This window comes from Ranitomeya imitator, chromosome 6 (assembly GCF_032444005.1).
Source record: "Ranitomeya imitator isolate aRanImi1 chromosome 6, aRanImi1.pri, whole genome shotgun sequence".
Lineage (NCBI taxonomy): Eukaryota > Metazoa > Chordata > Amphibia > Anura > Dendrobatidae > Ranitomeya > Ranitomeya imitator.
Window position 1 is genome coordinate 85,585,511 of NC_091287.1, and position 20,815 is coordinate 85,606,325.

Here is a 20,815-nt window from a genome sequence, read left to right on the forward strand (position 1 = left end):
CGAGTCAATTAGAATGCGAGTATACATGCATCTATAACTTCGGAAAGACGCAGTGCAATCATTTATAGAGGAATTCAAGTTTTTTGTTTTATTTTATTATTGTTCAGTCTTTGTAAAGTTATGTGTAACATCTGTACCTGTTCCTTCTGCTTCTGATTTGGCCAATGGGAGGCAGGGCGCCTTTATTGTTGGCGACCCGTGAAAGCAACAGTCCTGTTTTATTACTGGGAATCTTGGAGCAGCTTAATCAGGGAGCTATAGGGTTAATTTTTGTCCGGTTTCGATTACTCCTTCCTGACAGCGACAGGCAGGGCTGTCTGCTATTTAAATACCTTAATCTCTGACTTCTATTGCCAGTTAATATATTCTGCTCGCCTGGTCTGTAGTCCTATTCTTTGCTCTTTTGCTTCTTCCTGATTTAACCCATTCTCTGACTTCAGCTTCTATTTTCCCCACCCACTTGTGTTCTGGTTTGGTCTCTGATGTGACCTTCAGGTATCAACTACCTCTCATGCCACAATCTTACTCCACCAGGCCATAGCTGACTCTGTGGTCCCAGCCCAAGGTTCCTTTTGTAAATCCAGATCCATGTACAGATGTTAAAAGGTGAAGGACAGGGCTACTCCCTGGGATCTCATAAATGGAGTGGCTTGTGCTAAGCATGTCCATGAATGAATCTGTGTAAAATCCTCAACTCACCTTGCTTCTTACTCTCCCAAACACTATGCTAAAAGTACTGTTTCAACTGCCTTGCTCATGCACTTAAAGAGGACCAGTCAACAGGTCAGAAGTGGCAATTTTTTGCTTTTATTTTATTCCCACTGCTCTTGAATTTTTTTTTTAATTGATCAAATGGATCCAGAGATATAGGCCTTTTTATTTAATTAATAAAATTTTTAAAAAGTTTGGCAGGCCTAGAAACATCACAAAGTTACAAGCACAGGTTTTATTTTTGCATTGCATAACTCAAACACACCATGGCTGTTAAAGGAGTTCTCTCTTGACAAGAGCTTTTAACTTGTGATTAGTAATGAGCGAGTATACTCGTTGCTGGAGTGACCTCCGAGTATTTGTTATTGCTCGGAGATATAGTTTTCATTGGCCTCAGTTGCATGATTTACGGCTTCCAGGTACACTGAATACATGTGAAGAATGCCTGTTTGTTAGGGAATTCCCACATGTATTCAGCGTATCTGGAAGCCGTAAATCATGCAACTGAGGCAATGAAAGGAGATCACCCGAGCAACGAGTATACTCGCTCATCACTACTTGTGACCTAATTTTTAATAGACATTGATATGAGGGGGAAAATAACCAAAACATGCAGCACAAAAACATGATTTAAACAATAGATCATTTTCTAATGATGACTTTCCTTCTAACAGTTGATCAATTATCTGACAAATACTGTCTGTACAAATAGATAAAAAAAATACAAAAAAAGTGAAAAGTGCGTACCGTACATACTCTAGTATAAGCCGAGATTTTCAGCCCATTTTTTGGGCTGAAAGTCGCCCTCTCGGCTTATACTCGAGTCATACCCAGGGGTCGGCAGGGGAGGGGGAGCGGGGGCTGTCTAGTTATACTCACCTACTCCTGGCACGGTCCCTGCTTCTTCCAGCGCTGCATATTCTTCCTGTAGTGAGAGGTCACATGGTACCGCTCATTACAGTAATGAATGTGCGGCTCCACCTCCCATGGGGGTGAAGCCGCATATTCATTACTGTAATGAGCGGTAATGGTGACCGCTCAATACAGGAAGAATATGCCGCGCCGGGAGAAGCAGGGACCGCACCGCGCCAGGAGCAGGTAAGTATACAGAGAGGGGGAGCGCAGCGCTGCACGATATTTACCTCTCCTCGTTCCGGTGCGGCTCCGTCATCAACGTCCTCTGGCTGTGACGTGTTGTGGATTCTGTTTTTGGGCTCCCTCTGGTGGTTACAGATGGTACTGGGTGACTTGTGTTTTCTGCGGTCTCTGGTGTCCACCTGTTCTATCAGGATATGGGAGTTTCCTATTTAACCTGGCTTTCTTGTCATTTCCTCGCCGGCTATCCATGTAATCAGTGTGTCTTGTTACCTCTGCTTCCCGCTTCTGTAATCTTCAGGACAAGCTAAGTTTTTGATCTTCCTGTTCCACGTTTTGCTTAATTTTTGTCTTAGTCCAGCTTGCAGATATGTGATTCCTTTTTGCTGGTTGCTCTAGTGGGCTGATATTACTCCTCATGTTCCATGAGTTGGCACATGAGTTCAAGTAATTTCAGGATGGTTTTTTTGTAGGGTTTTTCGCTGACCGCGCAGTTCACTTTTGTATCCTCTGCCATCTAGCTTTAGCGGGCCTCATTTTGCTGAATCTGTTTTCATAACTACGTATGTGCTTTCCTCTCATTTCACCGTCATTACATGTGGGGGGCTGCTATTTCTGTGGGGTGTTTCTCTGGAGGCAAGAGAGGTCTGTGTTTCTTCTAATAGGGGAAGTTAGTCCTTCGGCTGGCGCGAGACGTCTAGGAATCATCGTAGGCACGTTCCCCGGCTACAGCTAGTTGTGTGTTAGGTTCAGGATCGCGGTCAGCTCAGTTTCCATCACCCTAGAGCTTGTTTTGTTTTTTTGTGCTTGTCCTTTTGTGATCCCCTGCCATTGGGATCATGACAGTGACGCTCAGGTCAGAGGGCGCGGTGACGTGGTCAGTGCGCGCCATCTGCTGAACGTCAGTGCTAGACGGAGCCGCACCCGAATGAGGAGCAGGTGAAAGTGCCGAGGTCCTGAGCGATGGAGAGGTGAGTATGTGATTTTTTTTTTTTTATCGCAGCCACAGCAAATGCGGCAAGTGACTGTATGGAGCATCTTATGGGGCCATAACGATTGTGCAGCACTATAAGGGGCAAGTGACTGTATGGAGCATCTTATGGGGCCATAACGTTTTTGCAGCACTATTAGGGGCAAGTGGCTGTACAGAGCATCTTATGGGGGCATAACGTTTGTGCAGCACTATGAGGGGCAAGTGACTGTATGGATCATCTTATGGGGCCATAACGTTTTTGGAGCATTATATGGGGCAAGTGACTGTATGGATCATCTTATGGGGCCATAACGTTTGTGCAGCATTATATTGGGCAAATGTGTCTATGGAGCATCTTAAGGGGCCCTTATTACCCTTTATGCAGGATTATATGGGGCATATTTTAATATGGAGAATTTAATGGGGCCCATCAAACTTTATGGAGGATTATATGGGGCTCCTGATTCAATATGGATATTCAAAAACACTTAACCTACTGATGTCTCAATTAATTTTACTTTTATTGGTATCTATTTTTACTTTTGACATTTACCGGTAGCTGCTGCATTTTCCACCCTAGGCTTATACTCGAGTCATTAAGTTTTCCCAGTTTTTGTGGCAAAATTAGGGGGCGGCTTATATTCGGGTCGGCTTATACTCGAGTATATACGGTAATTACGACACAAGGCAAGAAGCATAATCATTTACACTGAGACAGGAGAAGGAAAGAAGATTTTAAAAGAATAAATACCTTAAATTCTGACAACCATTCCTCCACGACCCCTCTTTCTGCGGTCAGCATCTTCCCACATTGAGCAGCTTCTAGCTGGTTGCCTGATGATAAAAGAAATTTACTGTGTATTTGAGCACTGATCAAATAATGTTAAAAGGAGAAGTAAAAATTAGGAAGTCCATATGGCTGGCTTTTTACGTATTATTCCTGGAACAAAGATTTGTTGATGTAAATTTAGTTCATTTTTAAAGTAAGAGGAGAGCACACAAGTGCTCACCCCCTCACATCAAAACCTATATATAGCTATATTAAAAAAGAAGAGGGTAATCAATGGCGCTAAAGATATATGGAAACAGGGCTATTTAGCATAAAACAGGCTACATGTTTTCACACTGGACTAGTGCCTTCCTCAGTCAAGAAGCATATCATTATTTCTGCACGGTCAGACACAGCCATTTCACAGTAAACAGCAGAGAGTACACATTTATAAAGATTATCTCAGCACAGGAATATTTTAAGATATCTAATTATGAAACTTATTTTTATTCAAAGATCTATTGATTAGCATCTACTCTGCTTGTGGGACAACCCATTCTGAATAAGGCACTGGTCCAGTGCAAAAACATGCAGCCCATTTTATCCATCATAAACTTGATAAAACTATTCTCTCCATCTCCTCTTTCAGATAATATTTGGCCCTGGCTGCTGTTTCTTAAAACAGTGTTTTACTCCCCTTTCCCAGGTCCACCAGCAAGTCTTTGCTGCTGCTCCAGGTCTCTGAAATTGTTAGTGGTGCTGACTTCATGTCAACAGTCAATTAGTGAGCTCAGCGGCTCTTCCAGTGTTGACCGAATGCCCTCTCAGAGCTCACGCATTGGCTGCCACACTGTCAATGTGACATCGGCGCCGCAGCCAATGTCACACCCTGGGATCATCCGTGGAGACTCACCGGTGGACCCAGGGAAGGGGACAGAGGAGCGAATTTGCTTGGGTCAGGGCTTGTTCGGCAAGTGATAGCGCTTACCGAATAAACGGCAGAGGGAACCCGGCTTCCCAAATCGCTCTGGCTGATCAACCGTTTGTCGGGCTCTCCATGCAAATGTTGTGACGATGACACAGCTGCGACACATGCAGCTGCGGAGCCGAACAGCTGATCAGCCGGACCGATCCAGGAAGCCGGGATCCCTCTGCAGCTTATTCGGTAAGGCCAGCGTCACACTGGCGTTTTAAACGGCCGAGTGCAATGCGATAAAAAAAAAAAAAAAAATCGCATTGCACTCGAACCAATTTTAAGCTACGGGGCAGCTCCCACCAGCCGACTTTTTGTCGGCCGTTTTCCTCGTCTGCTGCAATTGTCTCGGACCGAGGAAAACTCTCGGCTCACTCGCACCCATATAAGCCTATGGGTGCGAGTGAGACAGTGCACACCACTCAGATATCATCCGAGTGATGTGCACTATAAGCGGACCCCAGCAATGGAGGAGAAGGAGAAATTTATTTCTCCGCCTCCTCCGCAGCTGTGCTCCGATCCTCCCTGTGCGAGAGAATCGGAGCACTGACGCATTACACTCGGCTCCTGCTCTGCTGCGAGCAGGAGCCGAGTGTCATCAGCATATCGCATCCGATGATCTCGCATCATGTGCAATATGCCAGTGTGACCCCGGCCTAAGTGCTATCACTGATGTTTCAACAAGCAGAAGCCAGGAAGATGTAGAAGTTTGTTTTCAGCTCTGAAGTAGTACACATGTCAGCCCATGGCCACATTCTAGGGCTTTCGTAATCCCATACAGACGTGTTCCCACATTAATTACTGTAGATACATTAGAGGTGTAGACTTGCAAGGCTCTGCAGCCGAGAAAACTGGGTTACAGATTTCATTAAAAAGAAAAAAATAAATACAGGAAATAAAAGTCTTTAAAATGAGAACTAGAATCTCGTTGGTAGGCGCCTGCTCAAATTTTTCTTTTGTACCAGCTTTGACAATTTTCTCTGTGGGATATAAAAGCAGCATTTCTGGAAAATAATCAGAAGGTGAATAACGCTGAAAAAAAAAAATTCCCCTATGTCAATGTTTTTTCAGAACCAATACACACCTAGCATACTTTCGCATTTTTTCAAATGTGCAGTAAAAATACTACAATGGCAAATAAGTCTACTGCAAAAAAATCTTCTATTTTAATCTTAGAAAAATCATAGCATGTTTTGTTCTTCACAATTATGACTGACTATCATTTTTCCTACTTCTGTCTTTTTATGAACCAACCCTCAAGGCTCCACAGAAACAATGAAAGAAGTGTTTGTAACATGTACAAATTGGTGTCTGGCAGCAGAAACCTTGGCAAAGCTTTTCTGGATTCAGGGCATAATATAGCAGAAAACACGGAACTTAAAGGGAACCTGTCACCTGAATTTGGCGGGACTGGTTTTGGGTCATATGGGCGGAGTTTTCGGGTGTTTGATTCACCCTTTCCTTACCCGCTGGCTGCATGCTGGCTGCAATATTGGATTGAAGTTCATTCTCTGTCCTCCATAGTACATGCCTGCACAAGGCAAGATTGCTTTGTGCAGGTGTGTACTATGGAGGACAGAGAATGAACTTCAATCCAATATTGCAGCCAGCATGCAGCCAGCGGGTAAGGAAAGGGTGAATCAAACACCTGAAAACTCCGCCCATATGACCCAAAACCAGTCCCGCCAAATTCAGGTGACAGAGTCCCTTTAATCAAACAAAAAGGTAGTGCAACTATCACATGGAAAAGAGGAAGGAGGTTATTTTCTTTAAAGGGAACCTGTCACCCCCCCCCACCCAGGGCATTTTTAAGTAAAAGAGCCACCTTCAGCAGCACTAAGGCTGCATTATGTGAAGGTAGCGCTTATGTTTAGCATCCCTAGGAACGCTGAATTAATCGCTTTTATAAATTTGGCGCCATGCCTCTATTGAGACCGGGAGGTATGATTTCTCCCTGACTCAAGCGGCTCGCAGCTGTCCATCATCCCACTGGGCGCCACCTTCTCTCTGTCTTGACATCTCGCGAGACTTCGGCACTATCTTCAATGGAGCACGGCGACCAGCTCCACTGCACAGGCGTCAGATTCATAAAACACTGTGGGACGGGATCTTGGGCCTCGGTTACACGAAGGGGCCGGTGACATCACAACAGAGGAGGCGGCACCCGGAGGGATGATGGACGGCTGCAAGGTGCTCGTGTCAGGGAGAAATCATACCTCCCGGACTCAATAGAGGTATGGCGCCAAATGTTGTGAATTCTGTTGTCAAGCTTCCTCCTGTGGTCATGAATGGTACTTCAGCTGGTTCTGTCCATGGGCTTCCTCTGGTGGTTGTGAGTGAGGCTGCGGCTTCTGAGTTTCCTTCCACAGGTGACGAGGTTAATTCGTTAGCTGGCTGCTCTATTTAACTCCACTTAGATCATTGCTCCATGCCACCTGTCAATGTTCCAGTATTGGTCTAGTTCGCTCCTGGATCGTTCTTGTGACCTGTCTTCCCAGCAGAAGCCAAGTTCCTGCTTGTTTTTTCTCTTGCTTGCTATTTTTCTGTCCAGCTTGCCATTTTGTTTTTTGTCTTGCTTGCTGGAAGCTCTGGAATGCAGAAGGGCGCCTCCGCACCGTGAGTCAGTGCGGAGGGTCTTTTTGCGCTCTCTGCGTGGTTTTTTTGTAGTTTTTGTGCTGACCGCAAAGTTACCTTTCCTATCCTCTGTCTGTTCAGTAAGTCGGGCCTCTCTTTGCTGAATCTATTTCATCTCTGTGTTTGTGATTTTCATCTTACTCACAGTCATATGTGGGGGGCTGCCTTTTCCTTTGGGGAATTTCTCTGAGGCAAGGTAGGCTTTATTTTTCTATCTTTAGGGCTAGCTAGTTCTTAGGCTGTGTCGAGTTGCATAGGTAGCGTTAGGAGCAATCCACGGTTATTTCTAGTGTGTGTGATAGGATTAGGGATTGCGGTCAGTGCCGGAGCCCACATCAAAAGGGAAGGACACGACCTGCGAAGTACATGTACGGCGCATGTCGTGAAGGGGTTAAGTACAATTTACACATTATGAGCACACGATAGTAGACAGAGGTTGTGGCCTTTAGAGAAAAAGAAAGTGATAAGACACCTTCCAGATTTAATGAAAAGCTAAACAAGCAAAAAACGCAAAATTAGATTTTACCAGTCACTGCTTCCATATCGAGCATCTGAGGAATCAAGCGCAGCACAGCTAAAAGTCAGGAACGACTCCCTTTATACAGGAAGAATGAACGTCTGATATGATAACACGTGCTGGTAATTATAAGCTGTTTCTCTCCTGCGTAATTTACCTCAGACAGAAATCCAAGCAAACAAGCCCACGCTATTAAATAATTTGCTATCGCGATGAAGGAAAGCATTGAGTCTATAGCATTTTGACATCTGTTCAACAAATTTCTGAGGAGAATCAACAGGCGTAGTGTACAGCTGGAGAAAAGGGACATCAAAGGAGGTTCAATTAGGGATATCCAAATGCACACACCTCGTGAAGAATGACAGTCGCAGCTGTATCCCTTATTTTCCATTTTGTAAGCAGACTGAAATGTCATGCACCGTGACAAACACGGCAGAACACTGTAGCCCACTATACACCCACTCGCCGTATTCATCCCCCTCAGAGTGCTGCCGTGCTGTCACGTCAACTGGAACAATCATTACTTATTATACGCAGTTAACTTCATGAGGAACATATGTAGGATACCGGCGCTAATAGGAACATAGATCAGAGTACCTCTTCATTCTGAGGTATGAAATAAGGGGAGAGAATAGGTCAATCCCCCCACCACATCCCCTCCAACAAACAGTGCCATGTCAATGAGCGGTCACTAATGCAAATAGACCCCATTTACTTAAAGGGAACCTGTCAGGTGATACAAAAATGTCTCAACAATTCCACACCCAGCCCAAGGAAGAGGGTGGTACCATTTCAAGTCATCTAATTTCTGTACCTCATGTGAATAGAGCGATAGTTGATTATGCACACCTCTGCTCCAGTCATTCTATGGGACATTGCTGGGCGCAATGTTCAGGTGGTCTTTGGCACTCCCATTAAGAATTAATGGACCAGAAGTGGGTATAGCTCCATTCACATAGGGTTCTTCAGAGCATTGGTCCTCAGGATAAGTGGAGGATCCCCCAGATCAGACCCCCCAGCTTTTGGAAAGTTCAATTTAAAGTAAAAGCAGACTCATATCTAATTTTACACACCAGATATTTTTTAAATTAGTTCTTGGGTCAAATCTCAACAAAGCTGACCATATGCAGTAGATAGTTGTTAGCAGATGGATTTGTCTGTTGATTATCCAGCATACTCTGGTGCATTGGGTCTACATACACAATTACCAAAAAAAAAAAAAAAAAAATAAGATAGATATTATATATATATATATATATATATATATATATATATATATATATATATATATATATATATATATATATATATATATATATATATATATATATATATATATATATATATATATATAAATATAATATATATATATTTATTTATATATATTATTTTCTAATAGTTGTCCTTCCCCCCAACACTATCGGTAAGTAAACCTCCTCTTTGAGACAGATGAACCATCAGGTTCTACCACTCTTAACTCAAAATAAGTCCTCCGCCTGTAGCTTGTCACTAGAAACGATAGGGGTATGTGCACACGATGCAGATTTAGTGCAGAACTGCAGCAGATTTTTCTGCAGCAGAAACGCTGCAGAACTGCACTGTGATTTACAGTACAATGTAAATCAATGTAAAAAAAAAAAAAAAAAAAGCTGTGCACATGGTGCAGAAAAATCTGCGCAGAAACGCTGCAGATTTCAAAGAAGTGCATGTCACTTCTTTTGTGCAGTTCTGCAGCGTTTCTGCACCCCTCCATAATAGAAATCCATTGGTAAAATCTGCACAAAAAACGCACAAAAAAAACGCACCTGCGGATTCTGCCAGGAGATGCAGATTTAGTGCAGATTTTATGCAGAAAATTCTGCACCAAATCTGCATCGTGTGCACACAGCCTTACTGCTTGTTCTGCTTTGTTTTTTAAATAAAAAGGATATTAAAATACACTAATACTGCATGATTATCGTGCTGAGAAAAAAAAAATGACGGCTACGTATGCCGATTGATCCAGTACAGATCGCACAGCTTGCATGGGTAAAAAGGCTATTAATCGACCACTGATCAGCAAACTAGTTACCGATTCCTGCTCAATTAATACAGACTGTCACAGTGTAAACAAAACTTTAAATTGATAATATATTTAATATGTATGAAGAGATGATGGGTTGGTTACTTCTGTGACAGCTTGAGCATGTGTGACATGCAATAATTTCCGCTATAATAGCCCACTAATGCAATATAGAAGGAAAATCAGAATGCACCATAAGGATTTTGGTATCTTTATTAAATAAATAGCAGTGCACATGTTATGGGAGAGCACTGGTGCATGTAGGCGATGGACGTTTTTGAGCTTTTTTGCTCGCTCTGGCCTGACGAAGTGCACAATGGTGCTGAACGCCCATCGCCTACATGCGCCAGCGTTGTCCCATACCATGAGAGCTGCTATTTTTTATCCAATAAAGATGCCAAGACACTTCTGGGGAGTGCGGCTTTCTTCTCCTATATTGCATACATTATTTTATGTTCTAGCAATGCAAAACTTTTCTAAAATTACTATGAGAGTTAGACTATATTAATAAAAGATTATATAGTTTATATATTCATTTAGTTAAAAAAAAAAAAAAAAAAAAGAGCTGGAACATTTGTATTGACTGACTCCACCCAACCCTAGCTCCACAATATAAAAAACGTTTGATCACTGGCCAGTGTCAACTTGTACTTAGATGCTGCGTGCACATTAGTCTGTATCCCAGTTCAGACCTTCAGGTTTTTTTTCATTTATTTTCTTTAAGCTTCACAATGTACAGCCTTACCCATGAGAAAATAAAAAATACTATAATTAGTTTTTGAGTTTATATTGCTGTGTGCAATCTTTATTGCGGCTTAACAACAATATTGTTGTTTGGAATATTGCGCTGTGCATCTTTTCCCTATACCTGTTCCTCATTTTTGTTGCAATTAATGTTTTTAACCGCAACCAATAACTTTTTGCTATTTAGATGTCGGTGCAATGCCAAGTGTCCATCAAATGTAAATATGACGAGGCACACAGTCACGCACTGATCACTTCTGGTCCATTGTGTCACATCAGATGTGGCCCAAGGTGACACCTCTGCCGGAGAACGCTCTGACATTAAAATGTGCAGGTATTTACTTAAGTGTGAAAGATCAACACTGAAGCAGAAAGACTGAAGACGCAGCCAAGGAGAAATTCAGCTTATACAGAATGTTTATAAATGCCAGATATCGGCCAAACGCAAGAAAGATGGTGGAATGGTTTAAAGTCCAGAATACATTTATTATTTGCTATTCCTAACACAAGTTTATACAATTACCGTAGTTCTTTTGGCTTAAAGTGGCATTTTTTACCTTAGCCAATCTTGGCATATGCATGTCTAACAAAGCAGGAAAATAGACCCGGCTCTCACAAAACCTATCTAATAAATAGCAGGCTTGCAATAGTCGGAGGCTGAAAGCCCAGGTTTGGAGTTTCTAGTCTCATGTTCCACCGTTTACACTGTATGTAATCACGGGGAACGTTGGAACCAATTACTACAGAATTGCTTTGATGCCCACTTTGCACGTGCGGTTATATGGCCTTAGGGAGCAGCAAGACAACCACAGTCTTCTCTAAATAGATGAAAGGAGAAAGAATACTGTGCTGAAAGATATCCAGATGAATGCATTTCTAAAAAGGGCTCATACACATTTATGGGTACGTCTTTATGCCTCTGATTTTATTTTATATTTTTCCCCCATTTTATACAAGTGCTCTCTGGTCGACAAAAGGGCTCATGCAGATTGAGAATATGGCCCCATACAAAAAAAAAAACAAAAAAAAAAACTTGCATTTCATCAAAGACTTAATTTACATCTTTTCTTTTTTTTTTCCTTTGTATCTACGTTTAGCATATGTCGGAAAAAGCGCAGCATGTTCATTAAACAAAAGGTTGTGATGGAAAAAAAACAAGAAGAAATCTAACATTTTTCCAAACCTCACTAATTGGCCAGAAATCCCTTCTAATTCCACTGTTCAGATCCCATTTACAATACAAAAAATAAATAAATCAACCATGCTTGGCAAATTGCTTTTTAAGCGAGGACACACATTTACAAATAAAAGAAGGAATAAGCCTTCATTCAAATAAAATGTAAATGTTTGATGGAGCTGATGCCATGTTATCTTTGAGGATGCAAAGACAACCATGAACTTGGCAAATTGTTCACCATTTCTTAAAGGGAACCTGTCACCCCCGTTTTTTGAGATTGAGATATAAATACTGTTAAATAGGGCCTGCGCTGTGTGTTACTATAGTGTATGTAGTGTACCCCGATTCCCCACCTATGCTGAGAAATAACTTACCAAAGTCGCCGTTTTCGCCTGTCAATCAGGCTGGTCAGGTCGGGAGGGCGTGTTCACAGCGCTGGTTCTTCCTCAGCTTTACGTTGGTGGCGTAGTGGTGTCCGCATGTTGAGGTGACTAATCCACTGTGGGCACGTGAACAAGCAGCGCGCGATCTGCGCTGTCATCCCTTTCGTCGGTGGGGGCGGCCATCTTCCTGGGGCCGCGCGTGCGCAGATCGAGTGCTCTGCTGCACGGGGCTTCAGGAAAATGGCCGCGGGATGCCGCGCGTGCGCATTAGAGATCGCGGCGGCCATTTTCCCAAAGCCGAGTTTGCATCCCGACCTGACCAGCCTGATTGACAGGCGAAAACGGCGACTTTGGTAAGTTATTTCTCAGCATACATGGGGAATCGGGGTACACTACATACACTATAGTAACACACAGCGCAGGCCCTATTTAACAGTATTTATATCTCAATCTCAAAAAACGGGGTGACAGGTTCCCTTTAATAAATAAAAAAAAAGTGTCCATTGGAATATATGTTACTACTCAGAGGCAACGGAGATTATGTGTCTAATCTGGAAACATCTATACAAACCACACAGACCTGCTGTGCATCTTGGTACCTGTTCTACTGCCTCACCTCAGTGCTAAATTCATAGCAAAACTGCTCATCACTGCTGTATGATGTTCTCCATGGTGCAGCACAAGTGTGGAAGAGATGGAGGAACAGACCTTCTCTTCCCAGTTTGATCTACAAGAGTTTTGGTGTTGACTCACATTTTGATCTTCATAAAGTGTGCTGCTTTAGTGTTTTGTTTGTTTTTTAAGATCTTTTAGGTTTAGTTCCCACAGTGAGGTCTTGATGCTCCATATTTGAGTTTCACACAAAATACAGTCTTATAGTCCCAGCAAAGTGGATGGGATTTTTACAGAAATCTCATGCTCACATTTTTTCTTATTTATTTATTTTTTTCTTTTTATTTGACGCTGCATAAACTGACATAGGGTACATTTTTAAATCTGCAACATGTCAATGTTCCTTTCACGTTAAGTGGGTTTTACATCCAAATTTTCCCCATAGAATTCCATTAGATACACTGATTAAAAAAAATAATAAAAATCCATTTTTAGTGTTTTTTTCTGCCTTGGAAACATGAGAAGCATGTGTATACCAAGCATGACTATCAATAAAGTTATTTTAAAGCCAAATACCAGGAAGTATCAAAAACATCCTTATTTAAAACATCACATCACAAAAAAGAAAAAAACGCAGCATCAAAGAGGTGAAAAAAAAATTATGTATGTAGGCCTCCAGTGAAGTGAGAATTTTCCCACGCAGCGGTGCCGCAAGTGACAGTATAGACTATACTATAGTCACAGCGGCGGAGGGATACAGTGCGGAAGGATACCTTCCGTCATTGTATCCTGGAGCCCCTGGAGAGCGGTCACATCTGTCGATGAGACAGCTCTCCAGAGGAGATCGTCGTGGGACACTCATTACTAAATGGATTACATCGGATCAGGGAGTATACTGATGGTTTTATATTTTAATTTTTTTCCAGGTGATCGAGGACTTCAGGGACTAGGTGTATGGCGAGCAAGTACTGTATGTCTATATGTGTGTGTGTGTTGTTTTTTTTTTTTACACTTTAACACAGTAGCCGGATGATGGGACTACTAGTGTCCCATCATCCGGCTACCTGTCACTGTAGCAAGCATAGCCGGATGGGACTAGTAGTTCCATCGGATGATGCCTGCCTACAAACAGACCCGCACACACACACAGCCCCGCACATCATCTCCGCTCACACACTCTTCCCCCTCCCGATCTGCAGCATTTCTTGCAGGCACATCCGTAGCAAATCTGCAGATCTTTTTTAAACCTGCAGTTTTGCTGCGGATTGGCCTGACACAAGGGAAGTCAACGGGTGCAGAAATGCTGCAGATCCGCAAAAAGAATTGAAATGCTGCGGAAAAACGCTGCGATTCCGCGCATTTTTTTTTCTGCAGCATGTTAACACTAAATGTCAATTTCATATTGACTAACATTGTTTGTGCACTACACTGTGGATTTGATGCAATCCCGCACGTCCAAAAAACGCTGCGGATCCACATCGATATCCGCAACGTTTGTACATAGCCTTATACAAGTCACTGGAAAATGGAAATCCCGCAATGTTTGTGTTGCCGTGCTTGTGCAGTGTGTATTGGGAGAGCAGCACTTGTACAATGTATAATTGGGGAGCCGTGCTTGTTCATTGTTGATCGGCGAGCCGCGCATACGCCATAACGAGCGGCTCCCCATGCGTGCACACTGAAGCTGTGAAGTCTATAAAGGTTTGCAATCAGTGAACGTAATTGTGAGCGCAATGCGCAAGCATGGCTCCCCAAATCACACAATGATCAAGAGCAGCTCCCCCAGTAGACACTACGCAAGCGCAGGGACTCCAATGACGTCAGCGAAAACCAGGGAACATAATTCAAGTTGAATGTTATGGGACAACCCTGACTGAACGCAATGAAGCACACCCCTATAACTAAACAAGCAGGTAAGATATAACTATATAATGTGCTTTTTGATAAGGATTACAGTGGTCATTTTTATGCAAAAACACGTTAGTGATGAACATTGCATCACTAACAACACCCTGAGGACACTTTAGATGCTACAAATGACATGACAGGTTCCCTTTAAGTTTTTAATCTTATATTAACAAATACATCAAGTTAATGCAAACACTCAATATTGTAAACTTCCTTTTCAATACTTCTCTAATTCGCCCTGGCAGTTGGATGTCAGCTTCTGGGTCAAATCCTGACTGAGGTCATCCCATTCTTGTCTAATCAATGCTTGGAGTTTCTCACAAGAGAGTCTATATTGACTTGTAGGATTGCTACTTCCAATAGGTGAAACTAGAGCTCTAGTCCTCGTTTTCTCTGAAGAGACAATTTGTACATTTCCCAGAGGAGCATTGCAAGGCTTACAAGTTTCCTCACCTTGGCATCCAGTCAAACAGATAAGGAAGGAGTCTGTAGCGCTATAGCATACAAACATAATATATGAAAATTGGATTGCATTACTGCACTAGAAATATGAAAAATTGAGAATGTTTAGCGCATAAATTGGCCAATTCATATGTACCTGGCAGCCACGTTTAAGGCTTCTCGTTGACAGGACCTAATGCCAATCCTCTCTTATTCTAACATCTACATTTGATATCCTCACCTTGGCATGTCAGACTTAACATTTCACTTTCCGCAAGAGAAATGTTACCCCTTGTATTCCGGTAAGACGCCTCTCACACAGCCAAACCAGATCTCACACTTTGCACTGACGAGGGGCAGTACCCCAAAACACAGTGTCTGCAAATTGAGATTTTGTTTTTGGCTTTTATCCCAAGTCATGCGGTAACGCTCGTTAGAGAGTCTATACTGACTTTTAGGATTACGATTTCCAATAGGTGGCACTAGAGTTAAAGTCCTCTTCCTCTCTAGGGATACAAGTCACAATTTCTGTGATTGTTTGTCCATCCGCGTTTTAAGCACTGACCACCTGATCTCAATGTGATTGAGATCTGGGGAGTTTCCTTGCCATTGACTCAAAATGTCAATGTTTTCTTTATTGAAACACTTAGCTTTCACTTTTGGCCTGTTATATGGCGCTCCATCATTTTCGAAAAAAGCAAATGTTCACTTATTGAACAATTGTCCGGAGAAGAAAAGGTGAGTGTCACCATGAGTCATGTCAACCGTAAAGCATCCTGAAACCATTCAGGTCTGGGGCTGCTTTTCATCCAAGGGAGTGAGCGGCAGAGCAATCTCTAGCTTTGCAGCATGTAAGGACAGTGACTAATGAAAGCACTACCCTACACCTTGTATTAGAGAGGCATTGAGGCAGTTGAGTAATCTCTTACACTACAGCAGGTGTAAAGAGCTGCAAATTTTACTATATGGCATATCTGCTTACATTTTTTTCTTTTTTGATGCTCATGTTTCTTTAAGTGACGACCTAAGTGGAAAGAAGCTTCCTGCAGACCAACAAATTTTATGCTAGAGAATGACTGGAAAAGAGTTGATATTTCTTGGTTTACAGATGGCCAGAGATGCACCTACCATAATTTTTTTTTTTTTCAATATGACCACCATACAAAATAACAGGAAACTAGAGGTAGATCCAGATCCAATTCAATTGAAGATGAGAATACATTTTACCTATTTTGCCACGATTAAAATCACATAGGTGAATCAAGAAATCCACTTTAAAAAAGGGAAAAACACCTCCTACGCGTTTCAAACCTATTGCGGGTTCTGAACCATAGCAGGGCATAATAATTTTATTTATATAGCGCCAACATATTCTGCAGCGCTTTACAAATTAGAGGGGACTTGTACAGACAATAGACATTACGGCATAACAGAAATCAAATCACAGGGCATGATGCATAATGCAATACTTGCATATGATCCACCATGTATGCTGGCATACAAACTCCTTGCAGATGTTGTCCTTGGTGGGGCTTCAACCCAGGACCCCAGCGCTGCCAGACTACAGTGTGAAACACTGTCCAATGTCTATTTAGAATATAGAAATAACCATGAAAAAAATTGTAATCGCACTTAGAGCAAGCTGTAGAATAAAAATAAAATAAAAAAAAAAAAACTGTACTGTAACATGAAAATTATACTTATCCTAGTATTCGCGAAAATTTGGTCTCTGCATAGCGTTATTTATGACCTGACAGGAGTCCATCTCCGCTGTGCTGGTACACAATGCCATCAAAAAAATGAAAGATACGACCAGGCATGAAAAGGATTAGTTACACCCAGGAGCGTAGCTACAGGGGGTGCAGGAGTTTCAAGTTACGCCTCTAGGTTAGTTTTCTAACTTTATTTACTGTAGCGCCTAACCTTATTCATTTTCATTTTACCCACTTATACACAGTGCCATTACTTCCACAGCGCTTTACAGACATCATCATCACTGTCCCCATTGGGGCTCGCAATCTACATTCCCTATTAGTATGTCTTTGAAGTGTGGGAGGAAACCTGACAACCTAGAGGAAACCCAAGCAAACACGGGGAAAACTTACAAACGCCTTGCAGATGTTGTCCTTGATGGGATTTGAACCCAGGACCCCAGAGCTGCAAAGGAACAGTGCTAACCACTAAGCCACCAAGATGCATTCTAGGGGGGTTTCATGGATGCAGAACACATTATAGCTTACCTCCACGTAGGAGTATGTAAATAAAAACATTAAGTTCATTTCCGAACCCAAGGCAAGCCTACAGTAATTTACACAGAAAAAAAAAATGTCTGTGCAAGGAACAAAGCCAAAAACGCACTAGAGACGTTTTAATGGGATGTGAAGTCATAACATATGTCTATGTTCCAGATGCATCCTGTTTATATCATTAGCAGTAGACTGTAAAACTCAAGAGAGCTGTGATCTTTCCGAATCTGCCACTGGAGACATGAAGCTGGGGGACTGAGCACCTCCCAGTTGTGAGAAGCTGCATGTTTCTAGGGCTTTAGTGTTAGAGAGGTAGGAAGGAGTACACAGGCACAACTGGGCAGATGCACAAACATTATATACAGGAGAAAAGGTAGGAGAATACAGTGCTTCAAACATGTAACAGAAGTGATGTGCCGCCACGTGTAACCGGGAAGTTGTTGCCTCTAGATCAGTGTTCCCCAAGTTCGTCCTCAAGAGCCACCAACGGGTCATGTTTACAGGATTTCTTTAGTCTTGCCCAGGTGAGAATTCCATCATCTAGACAGGCAACAATTCCATCACCTAGGCCATAATAAGGAAATCCTGAAAACACGACTTGTTGGTGGCTCTTGAGGACTGGAGTTGGGAACACTGCTCTAGATTGTGCAAAAATGTGTCATTTGAGTGTTGTGCCTGCTATCTGATATATATACTTATCAGTTTTTTCAGTAAAGAAAAACTTTATTTTTGGACTCTGGTATCCTTCATTCAATTCTACTACATTGGGTCCCGGCCTGCCATGTTAACCAGTAACATGCCTCTGCAATGGCGTATCCTTAAGGTAAAAGCGCACACAGGCAGGATCCCCTTTTTCCTGTAGCGTAGCATGGCGGGGCGTGGATGTGACCCTCGGCCATGACCGCCCACTGAGAAGAGGATTCCAACTATAGAAGGATGGCAATTATCTTCAGAGCACGTGCAACCTGACAAAGAGCTTTTCAGAAGAGCATATTTGCAGCAGCGAGCACTTTCAAACTTTTCAAATGCATTGTGTTTCCAAATTTTAGGATTTTAAACCACTGAGCTAAGAATGATAATATGTGAATAACCCTTTAATATACAGAGGTTAACCTTGCATAAGGTTTCTTAAAAGGAAGAAGCTGGCATTCAGATGTAGATATTGTTAAAAGCAGATCCATTGTTTGACCTTTTGTTACTTTCCATGTCCAGCTAGGGATAGAAGAGTCTCCCATGTTGCCGATTTTGTTTAATGGCTACTTCTATTCCAGATGGCCTATTTTGGGTACAGGTATAATTATATTGATTGCTCATTATAGGTTTACAGCCTATTCTGGGAACTGAGCAATAAAATAAAAAAGCATTTAAAGCATGAGCAATTACATCAATAGACAACAAAGAAGAAATCAAATACAAACTAATTAGGCTCTGTTCACATCTGGATCGTGCGGTACGCTAATAATGGACAATATAACGCAGTGTCGGACTAGAATTGGTGATTAACACCAAGCTGCCACGCCGTTATGATAGGGAAAAAAGCATGACATAAAAATAATGTCTCAAATTAATGCATGTAATAAAAATTGTCCCAAAGTTTTACATTCTGAGGCTCGTACATTGATCGTTTCCCACAAATGTAATTAAAAAGATTGTGGAACAACTAGACCTCTTCAAAGCAAGCATTATTTTTTTTTCCTTTAGGACAGAAACATGCAGTAACTTTATAGGCTTGCACGTCTTGATAAATTCGAACCATTTAGTGAGTCATTTTTCTGTTTATATACACACTATAAAGTTTCTTAGAAACAGAATTTTTCTAATTAGTGTTTATAGAAACCAAGGAGTATCTTTGTATTATTGATTTCACAGTTTTTGAGACTCGACAACCAGCAGCTCTTCTCACCCACATAAAAAAAACTGTCCTCCACGTATAAAGAACAAGATGCGTATGTATCATACTCCATTTCCAGATTTCTGAACAGAAAAAAATATAAATAAAAATAGGCTGATCTTGATCTAACTTCAACATTACATGGCTAGAGGTTACATATTAAAAATGGTGATAAAGCAGATGTTAGAAATACAGTTCATCAATATTTTACTGATAATCTAAATATGAACACCAAAAAGTATTCAGAAGAACTTAATTATAAATAAGAAAAATACTACTTTATTACATGAAAACAAAGGCCACAAATCACATTATACACAAAAAAATTCTAGTTACAGAACAAACGGAACCATTACTGTAACTACATAAAATACATATGTTATCAGTATACATTAAAAATATTATAATAAAGTTAGCCCGCCAGATAATTTCAAATGTGAATAGGCCTGGATATATAGAACACTACAATAGTACATTTGATGGAAATATGGTATATAGGAAATCATACATTACCAAATGCATTCACATTATTAGCTACTGTATTCAATATTGCACTGGCTCTCTGTTATAAAATTAAACTTGCAGATCCAAAAAAACAAAATGGATCCAACCCAAAAGTTTATATTGTCCCATCTACATAGTGGTACCAGCTTGTTCCACTGCCACTCAGTACAAGGTGCATTTCACTTGGGATTCTTTAGGATTGTGATTTATACAGAAAATACTGCTATGGATTGAAAGGAACCAAACAGGAGAATCATGGGCATCATGAATCAGACTCAGTCCGGGTTAGTGCAGGTATTTTATTAAATACTTACCTTGTAATGTCTTCACATCCTGTTCAGTCCAGATGAGTCCGGATCCCAGAATTCTAAGCTGCGGAAGTTCACCGACCGCCATATTGGGACACCCAAGTGATGGGGGGTCTCAATATGGAAACTGCTGGTGGTACCAGCCTCTTGCGCAGTACACCCAGTGGAACACCGTCGCACCAGACACACAGTATACGCCGTACGCACCACACACACACAGTACGCAGCCTATTGCGCGGTACCACTAGCGAACACTGTCGCGAACACGCTGTCACCGGGATCAGCTGAATGATTCACTGACCACCACCATCTTTGTACAGGAGGAGCGCATAGCACATGGGGTAGACAGGTCAAAAAAGAGCACAGATGGGAGAAGTCAGCACATGGGGAACGAGAGAGTGGATAGGTGGGTGAGCACATAGGGGGAGAGATTCTCAACGCTGCAAAGCCTGCCCCCATCATGACATCACCGCCCTCCCGATGTGATCGCATCGGGCCTCCATCTAGTATGTTATAAATGGCAAGCTGCACGTTTCAGAGAAAATAAACTTTGAAAATCTGGCCAGCGACCATACATCTCTGAGGACTAGTCCAAGAGGCTGGCCCTCCTGGGACCTAACTCTTGGACTAGTCATGTAAGACCCTTTACTTATGGCCACCTTTTTCCCACCATAGCAGTTATTCAGGGACAATGGGGGGTGAAGAACATCATCTATGAGAATGTCCTACACACAACACCACAGATCTCAGCTTCTAATACTCCAAGAATTACGCTAGTAGGAGGTTGTTAAATTAGTTATTAATCTACCAAGTACATAAAATATCACTGTCTTTAGACAAACATTGAGAGCCATGTTGCATCAGCAA

The 20,815-nt window shown here is 41.9% G+C and overlaps 1 protein-coding gene across 8 annotated transcripts in view; it reads right to left on the reverse strand.

Annotated features, from left to right (window-relative positions):
* The window catches only part of HYCC1 (hyccin PI4KA lipid kinase complex subunit 1), a 132,717-nt gene that overhangs the window by 84,840 nt on the left and 27,062 nt on the right, over positions 1–20,815 (reverse strand). For all 8 annotated transcript variants that reach the window (XM_069729841.1, XM_069729833.1, XM_069729837.1 and 5 more), the window contains one exon: positions 3,531–3,613. In XM_069729841.1, coding sequence (XP_069585942.1) covers positions 3,531–3,581 — 51 coding nt within the window. In that variant the 5' untranslated portion in view covers positions 3,582–3,613. The remainder of the gene's footprint in view (positions 1–3,530; positions 3,614–20,815) is intronic.